The sequence below is a fragment of the Epinephelus lanceolatus genome, chromosome 15 (genome assembly GCF_041903045.1).
Source record: "Epinephelus lanceolatus isolate andai-2023 chromosome 15, ASM4190304v1, whole genome shotgun sequence".
Classification (NCBI taxonomy): domain Eukaryota; kingdom Metazoa; phylum Chordata; class Actinopteri; order Perciformes; family Serranidae; genus Epinephelus; species Epinephelus lanceolatus.
The window spans coordinates 9,978,926-9,988,624 of NC_135748.1; the positions used below are offsets into that span (position 1 = coordinate 9,978,926).

The 9,699-nt window shown below is 40.3% G+C and overlaps 1 protein-coding gene across 1 annotated transcript; it reads right to left on the minus strand.

Annotated features, from left to right (window-relative positions):
- Positions 1–2,497: 2,497 nt before the first annotated feature.
- LOC117266984 (alcohol dehydrogenase 1-like) lies at positions 2,498–9,456 on the minus strand. Its single transcript, XM_033642511.2, has 9 exons — positions 9,302–9,456; positions 7,193–7,294; positions 5,370–5,511; positions 5,084–5,171; positions 4,479–4,698; positions 4,090–4,350; positions 3,781–3,913; positions 3,202–3,340; positions 2,498–3,088 (listed from the first exon to the last, which is right to left on the minus strand). The coding sequence occupies exons 1-9, from the start codon at positions 9,404–9,406 to the stop codon at positions 3,001–3,003; spliced, it is 1,278 nt and encodes a 425-aa protein (XP_033498402.1). The 5' UTR covers positions 9,407–9,456; the 3' UTR covers positions 2,498–3,000.
- Positions 9,457–9,699: the final 243 nt, after the last annotated feature.

A 9,699-nucleotide genomic window follows, 5' to 3' on the forward strand; every position in this document is an offset into this window, starting at 1 on the left:
CAGTGCTGCACGTTAACTTTTGTCTGCACATTTTTTTTTGTTGCCATTGTTGCTGAGTCTGAGGTGCGAATCATGCACTCTCGCTCCGCCTCCACCTCAGGTACCGAAATTTGGCACCGATTCATTTTAAGTGAATCGGTACTCGGTAGTACCGACGTGAATCAGTACCAAGTACAAAAAGTACAGAGTTTCGGTACCCAACCCTACTATCCAGACAACCACCATGGAGCTTGAGACCCAAACCACTACAATGGACAAGTCACATTTACTGAGCAAATTCAAACCTAGGATGTACCAACACTACTTTGAATACTCTGGCCTCTGCTGGTGTATGAGTTATCCCTGATGACAGAGGGGGTGCTGGAGGGTATAAGCAACTACCTACAGCGCAGCCTGTGCAGCGCAAGTCTGTATGTGAGAGCAACAAACTACAGCTTCCTTTCAGCAGCCTGGCTGGAAACTTCAGGGACTCCAGGGAGACTTATGTGGCAACAGCAGAAACTGAGTCACGGACGAGTGAGGAAGTGGAAGGCCCAGGAAGGACATGAGGTAGCAGGATCTCAGCGGAGACATAGGGTATTGGTAGGGATGGTGGCGTCTTGGCAAGCAGGGTTGCAGAAAGTGGGTACATTCTTGACAGGGTACAGGGCAGGGATAGATGCCAACTAGTCCTGGAGGTATGGGCAGGTGTTTTGGAAGAACAGAATAGCAGGAAGGTAGGAAGGAGCATGGACAAGGGGAGTGTGGTAAAATGGAAGATCTGATATCTGGTAGGCAGAACCCCAGTGCATTGAGTTTATGTTCCAAGCTGTATGTGATGTTTCTCCAAGCTCAGTGAAACACTGTGTCTGGGGGAAGAATTAAACCCCATCTATGCCCATCTATGCCCTCTATATCCTGGAAAAGGATCATTTGAGCATACCCTCTGTAGCTGCTTGAAAGCCTTGGGAGAAGAACTTTGGCGCTCCAACCAAGTGCTTAATGCAGTGGCAGAGTGCATCTCCAAAGCTATAACCAGCAGCGAGCACCTCCATTACAACAGGAAACAGACCACCTTAATCAAGGCCGGAGAGCAGCCCAGACCTCAGCCAGGAACACCATCACATCTGCTTACCACTGCATCTGATTGGGAGCTACAAATTGGGAAGGCAACAAGTTTCTGGGCCACAAAACATCATCTTAACTGAGGCCTGATGAAACCTAATTGAGTGAACAGTGCCTTGGGGAGACTGCATTGAAGAGGCCACTGAGTGGAAGTGGGCCAAGTGCCAGGAGCTGGTGGATCAATGCTGGGCACAAGCCCATCGAGGTAGCATGCAGAAGCTATGCTGCCCATTCCCTCTGCAGAGTCCACACCCAACTTGGCATCTCTAGAGCTGCAAAGAAGAAAGCCATGAAGTCCACCACAGAGGCTGCTGAGGAGGCCTTGAGATGGCTGTGGGTCGGGGGAGGGAACAATCTGTGGCACAATGCTGCTTGGACACAAGTCAGAATCTGATCTATCCCAGCTGGGTCACTTGAGGCAGGGCGTATGATGTTGAAAGACCCAAAACATCCATATAAATCTCAGGTAACATCACTGATGATGTATCCCAGTTCGTCCTTGGATCTATCTTTGAATTCTGATGACACTATTTTGTACACTTCCTGCCCTGCCCTGAATGCTGCCCTGACTTCCCTGCAACACAGCTTCAACGGTATCCAATCACTCATTCCAACCTTCACTTTCTCCTGAATACTAATAAAATAAAATGCATAGTCTTCCCCCAGAAATTACCTCAAGTCTCCAGCCACCTCAAAATCTCCTTCCTGGATGGGTCAGAACTCGAATTTGTCAATTTCTATAATTACCTGAGCATGTGGCTAGACAGCTAACTCTCCTTTTGAATACACATCAGCACACTGCTCTCGAAGGTTAGATCAAAAATTTGTTTCTTGTACCAACAAAAAGTATTTTTCACCTGCTCTGCAAAGTACATCTTGATTAAAATGACAATTCTTCCAGTCCTGGACTATCGTGACACTGACTTAATCTACAAGTTTGCCAAAAATCTAAGTAAACTGGATGCTATCTACTATAATGTTATCCGCTTTGTAACTGCAATTTACACTCTAGAAAATTCACAAGTATGGTCATTTGTAAAGTTGGCACCTGCTTTGTCCGTTACTTACTGGAATGAGTTGCAAAAGGTGTTAAACTCAAAACCTTGATTCCATTACCCTGCTCATATATAGCTCATTACAAGCAATAGTTTCTGGTGACTGCACCTGTTTTTGAATTTGCTCTTCTGGAACACAGTACATGCACCTCTGTTGTTGTATATACTGTATATATTTTTTGTATTGTTGTTTTACTGCACCAGCTCTATCTATGTTTTAATGACTTGCCTCCTGTAGCTGCTTCTTGGCAAGGCTGTCATTGTAAATGAAATGGATTTAGATAGATTTATCTAAGTAAATTAAAGTAAAACAAATTACAAAAAATAAACAAGAAAGCCACAGATCCCATTTGTTTATTTGAACACATTTATCACAATCTGCATGTATTCCATTGAATAGTGTTCAGAGTTCAAGACATCAGGCATCAGATTCTGCCACAACCTAAGTAAACCAATTATTTCTTTGTTGCCAAAGTTTAAAACTTCTTTCCTTTCCACTGTCACCTATCATTTTAGTGTCAGATCGATGTAATCCTCCACCACCCCTTTAATCTCATATTTCTATCACAACCAGTCTTCCCAGTTCACCTTCCAGTGAGCTCATCAGAAGTCCTGCTACACATCCCATCCATCCAGATCTTCAGCCATTGCTCTTGACCTCTTCACCACTGCCTGTGTCTAAACTTCGTTGAGGGGATTTTCCTGTATAGCTTATGGTATCACCTCCTTTAAATTATGAGGTCATGATGGGATCTAATCACAGATCTAATTTTTCTTCAACTCCCCCATTGTGCACTTTGTCCATAAATTAATTGTATTACTCTTTAAACATCTCTTTCAATTAAGTCTTCCCTGACTGAAATGTTTTGGCATCACTGAAAGGAACATAATGGTCTTTATGTGGAGATACATTCAGCACTGTTCGGATGCTGTGGAGCAAAACCAAAAAATCAGTTAGAGGACTTGCATGTATAAACTTTTCATCTGTGTAGCTGGTTAGTAATTCCTGAATGGTGTGGAAAGTATGGAGGTGTAAATCTACCATTTTCCATGCTTCATCGTTTCCATGGCATCATTGACCTGGTCTAAAGTCATGTTGTGGGTGATGAACTCATCCAGCTTCACCTTCTTGTTGAGGTAGGCTCTAACCATCAGAGGCACACCATCCTTACTCTTAAATCCTGAACAAAAAGAAAACACACAAAATGAAATGAGAGCAAACAGATTCTTATCTTAGTAATACCAGTTGAATGATTGCAAAGATCAGGTGTACAGCCTTTTGGTTACTGTGACAGCCCAAGTGGTGGTTGTTAAATGAGGGGATTTAACTACCATTAAACCTGATGGCTGTACTGGCTACCAACAGGCCATACGTATGTGAAATGCCTTCAGTTGCCAGTTAACAACAAAGGATGCAGGCCTTACCCAATACCCAGATTAGCTCATCCCAGTTTCGCTGTTGCTCATATTACCTCAATTACTATTAAGACCCGCTCCCTTGAGATTGACAACCAATCAGAAATGATAATTGACAACATGTAACTGTGACAGTTAAAGTAGTGCCATTAATAACTGTAGGATGGTCATATCTTACCATCCCACACTGACATAGGCATCTCACCTCCAAACAGGGAGCCCTTCAATGTGCGGCCAGCAAGGAACTGATTAGGTCGAGTAGAAAAGTCTTGCAAATCTGTTGCACCAACAATCACGCCAACACCCCACCCTTTCACACAAGACTCCAAGGCATTGCGCTGGATGGAGAAACAGCACAAAATCAGTTGCCATAGGGGATCAAATCCACAGAGCAGCAAAGAAAATGTATGCTTTAACATTTGAATAACACCTCTTGGGAAAAAATGTCCCATATAATGTGCCTTCTTGAAGACTTTATTTTTTTGGATCAAACCTGCTAAGAAACCTGCCTCACCATGACTTCTACATTCCCAACACATTCCAGGGAGTAATCCACTCCTCCGTCAGTCATCTCAGACAGCACTTGACTGATGGGTTTACTGTGATCCTTGGGGTTCACAAAGTCTGTTGCACCGAACACCTTGGCTTTTTCAAACTTCTCTGGATTGATGTCAACAGCGATGATCCTCTTGGCTCCTGCAGCCTTGCAGCCCATGACTGCAGCCAAACCCACAGCTCCCAGGCCGAACACAGCACATGTAGAGTCTGGTTTTACCTAAAGTAGCACAGACTTTGGTCAACATGGTTTTTTAGGTTGGACCTCTCAATTCTTAAAACACTAGTTCACTAGTTCTGCCTTCAATAATACATGTTAGACTATCCCCAAAAGTCAAACATACACACCTTAGCTGTGTTAACTGCTGCTCCATATCCTGTGGTGACCCCACACGCAAGGAGACAGACTTTGTCCAGAGGAGCAGTGGGGTCGATCTTAGCCACAGCCATCTGGTTAATCACAGTGTACTCAGAGAAGGTACTGGTTTCGATAAACTGCAGCACCTTCTTTCCCTTACATGTAAATCTGGAGTCTGCTAATGCCATCACATCAAAACGATCAGCAGCCCTGAACAGAAAATTTATTCAAATGAAAATACAACTTCAGACTAAATTTTTGCATTGAACCTGAGAGGGTGAAGCGAGTATTTGTTAACATGAGCAATATGCCAAAAAATGAAAAACCAAAGACCCAAACAATCTGTTCTGTATCTACAGCAGACAACATCCGAAGTTGCTCCACTGACATAATGAGTACTATGACATAGGTAGAGACATTATGCATGAATTGTAAGTGCACCCTCAAATGGGTCTATGACCTTATGAACACATCCCGGACAACTGAAAGAAAAGGTCCAGTGTGTAGGATTTAGGGGGATATATTGGCAGAAATGGAATACAGTATCATAAGTTTGTTATTTTAAGTGTTTAAGTGTATTTTAAGATGAGCTCACCATCCTTTCTCACACTGGTTGGTTCCGGGACTCTTACAGAAGCGACATTGTTGACACTGGGAGATAACCAGAGGAATCACCTTGTCTCCTGAAATTCAGAAACAGTGGATTTTAGGGCAAACTTTCAAGACCTAAAATCAAATGTCAAACAGGTTTGTTGGGCTGGATGGCACAAATAGGCCTTGGTCAACCCATTGCTGACATTGCTGCCACAAAGTCTGACAGGGAAAAAAAAACATGAGCTATTAGACAAATTAAACTGTTGAGGCTGAAGGCTTTCACTGACCTGGTTGAAATTCAGTGACTCCAGGCCCGACGCTCTCTACGATGCCGGCTCCTTCATGGCCAAGAACTACTGGGAAGCCGTCTTTTGGCATACCCTCAAACAGATGATACAGGTCCGTGTGGCACACCCCAGTTGCCACAATCTGCACCGAAGGCAACAACTACATATTAAAAACATTGATGCGTGTTTCTTTTGAACAGGTAAGGGTTGAGCATTATTGGGTTACTAGTCATAATGTTACAATTATTTATTAGAGCATATGCTGTACTCCAGTGGCTGTCCTTGGATGAAAAATACACAAAAAAGCTTGGGGACATTTTTTTTTTTTTTTTTGAACCAGCATGGAAACAAAAACAGGCATACCAACAAAGTGCAGAAAGACAAGACAATACAGTTATAATGTAGTTATTAATACAGTTTTTGTAGAACCGCTGAAGAATGACATTAGTATACAGTTAGCAATGGACTATATATATGACAGTATCCACAGCTTGGATACATTTTATGAAAACCTTACTGATATTTTTGATCACTGGACCCTTAAGGACTAAAAGAATATAAACAATGGAGGAATGAACACATATTTGGACTTAATGACTGTTTCAAAGGTAGGAAGATGCCACTTTATGTCTATCTCTTTTGCTTACCATGGCAGTAAATCTAAATGAATTATACTTTGGATCTCATAGTTTCTGTAAAACAGAACTGAACAATTGAATTGTGGAGAATCAAACCAAGCTAACAATGTGTTCATTCATTCACATTTTGAATTTGAGGTTTTAATAATCCGAAAGATAAGACTTTGTTTCTCTGAAATCATTTGGCAAATATTTGCTGCTAGCTTTTCATCATGCCTTCATGCTTCAAAATTTTATTTATCGTTCAAATTCGGTGATACAAGTTTCATATTCTAAAACCCAAGACCTTGTTTATGTAATATCAACTAAAACCCTAAAATGACCAATAATCGAAATGTTGACATAAATCCACATTTATCTAGAAATGAGCCATTGCACAATCAAGTGATTTTGATAGAGATTGCCACATTATAACGTCATTGTTGAAACAGCATCACATTAGGTGAAGAGTGCCTTATGACATGAGTGCAAAGACTTGGGAAAAAAAATCTCAAGGCTGATGCTGCAAAATGTCTTAAGATAACACATTTATTATTCAGAATAACACGACCCTTGATGCTGCAAGTGCCATGCAAAATCCTACAGTGACATGGCAAAATTTATAAAATTTTGTGAAAAGCTGTTTATGAGAAATTGTAAGTAATGTAATTGTGCCAGTAATCTTAATACATTAGGTTATTTCATTCTTTGTGTATAAAAACATTGTATCAGTTTGTCTCAGCCCGTTAAAGGATTATTGCAGATAATGTCCAGCTGCTGAAATGAGTGCCATGCATGCTGTAATTTTTAACTCTATATCATTAATGTCCCATTTGTATTGCTGTAATTTTCATGCATTTCTTTTGAGTAATGCATCTCTTAATACTTTCATGGACAAAATGGAAGGTATAATCAGTAACGCCTTAAGCCATTGTGCTACTTACACTTCATGCATAAAGACATCTGTCTTAGGTTTTTCACAAAATGCTTCAGCATATTTTCATGACCTGAATGATTGTAACTTATTACCCCCAACACTGTCAGTTGCACATTCATTAGAAGACATTAGTGTGATGATGTGACTACAGATTTCTGGTTAGTGAAGTCGTAAAAATCATCAGTAATCTCTACACTTCTACATTAATTCACTAACTCAAAAGTGCAGTAAGACATTCCTGTGTACATGTGTAAGTGGATGTCTCTCACCTTGATGCGGATCTCGTTGGCCTGGGGTGGGGCTACCTCAATCTCCTCAATCACCAAAGGCTTGTTGGGCTCCCAGGCCACTGCTGCTTTACATTTGATGACCTACAGGGCGGTGACACCAGCATGAAATCTCACATTTCTGGGCACAGTGCACAGGTGAATTTGAGACATTATAAACAGGTAGACGCCAGGTACGAAACCATAAGCAGCAGGCATGCAAGAGGAAGCTATGCAAATTAAACAAACAAACAAACAAAACAACCACCAGGCGGAAATAGTATACCTTTAATATAAGGTTTATTGCATTGTTTTTTGATGTTTTCTTTTTCTACCTACAGTATTCAACTATGCTTATACATAGGCTATACTTTATATATACTCTGAAAAACTCATTAAAACACGTCAGTTAAACATATGGTCTGTCATAATGTCCTGTTTGCAACCTTCATTCAGTATCTTTGGGTAGTTGATAAACTATACATTTTTGGAAAGTTTAGCTTGTGACCAATCCCAAAACGACTCTTGTTATTCTTTTCAAAGTCTCTGTGGGGGCCACTTAGGACTTTCAAACTGGCGACCACCCATAATTTGTTTTTAGCTGGATCCCTCGCGGTTAATCAAGTTGGCTTCTGAGTTTATTGGCTAATTATAATAATAATAATAATAAACTTTAATTATATAGCACTTTTCTTAACAATTTTACAAAGTGCTTAACAAGAAGAGATACAACCAAATAAGGTGGTAAAAAAAACTACCTTGGCAAGTGACTAAAAGACTGATACACATGAAGCAGAAAACAGTTAAAATGAATAAATACAAACAAAACAAATTAAAACAGTATAAAATAAAAGCAGTCAAACATTCCCAAAAGCTTTTACAAAGAGAAAGGTTTTAAGATGAGATTTAAAAGAGGCAAGGGACTTAGTGTGCCTTAGTTCAATAGGCAGAGCATTCCAGAGTGTGGGGGCTCTAACAGCAAAAGCACGATCTCCCTTCATCACAAACTGCGACCTAGGAGTAAACAGCAGGGCTCCATTCGTGGAGCTCAGTGGTCAAGAGGGCACATGGTGTGTCAATAAGTCTGTAGTATATTTCGGAGCTCGACCATTTAAGGCCTTAAAAGTGAGTAATAAAATTTTAAAATCAATTTAAGAACTAACAGAGAGCCAATGTCGGGAGGCAAGCACAGGGGTGATGTGCTCATGCCTCTTTGTCCCAGTAATGAGTCGGGCAGCAGCATTTTGGACCAGCTGGAGACGATGGAGGGAGCTTTGACTAATACCTGAGTAAAGTGCATTGCAGTAATCAAGTCGCGAATAAATAAAAGCATAAACAACTTTATCATCTTGAGCTGAAAGAAACAAGACTGAACAACACTTTTGACTTGATTATCAAAACAGAGTTTGGCATCAAAAATCACACCTAGATTCCTAGCATAGTTGCATATTTTTTTCGCCCAGAAATAAATGGGAACCTCTACAATGCACTAAAGATAGAATCTGATGAATGTTAGTCCCATACTGACCATTTCATTGGAGTGAGACCATTTTTTTAAAAACTTGACCTCATTTAATAGAATGACCCTTTTGTGACATCACCAGTTTTCACAGCGGAAGTGCTTACTCAAAGTCTTGGTGTTTTAATGTTTTTTGTGAGGGATTTTTCACCATATTTTCAATTCCTAAATGGTCAAAAATCATTTATCGTAAATGTTTATTGCTCCTGATGAGCAGGTGGTACCTAGTATGGTAGCCACCAGTGTATGAATACGGTGTGGATGGGTAGTGTTGAGCTGTGTTGTACAGCACTTTGAGTGGTCGCTAAAACTACAAGAGCACTATATAAGTGCAGTCCATTTACCCTTTAAGACTGCACAACATAAACATCTGAATATGAATGTGAATTTCTGAATAAAATGTATGTTTAGTTACCAAAAGCAAACATTTGCATCAAAACCTGATATTTAAAAAAAACAGTGTTTTGAAAATTCAAAATTCACCATCTAACTATTCCAAAAATATATAGTTGATCATCTCCCGAGAATTTTGAACAAAAATACATAAGCAACTTGACGAATAAGAGTTATCCCATATGGCATTTTGTACTTACCTTACCAGCTGTGGTCATTTTTGCAGCAAAGCTGAGTGTCAGAAAGTGCAGAAGGAGTTGAGAAAGAAAGAACTGCAGGACAGTATAGTGTGGAGGAGAGACCATGGATTTGAGGTTTAAATACTGCTGCAAGAAGTTGTGCAAACATTTGGCTGCGAAGGGACTGAATGTTCTATGAGTCAGTGGTTATCAACAACTATAAAAACTGTGGAAAAGTACCTGATAACATGGCTGGGTAATAGGTGTGGATGATGTATGGAGCTGAGTTAGCACAAACAATCAGCAGCTGAAAATCATGCAAATATACCATTTTAAAGATGACATTAACTTGATAAAAACAATAATTTCCAAAACTAGATTGCATTACTTTGTGGAGTTACAGGTTTTGTATGTTTTTA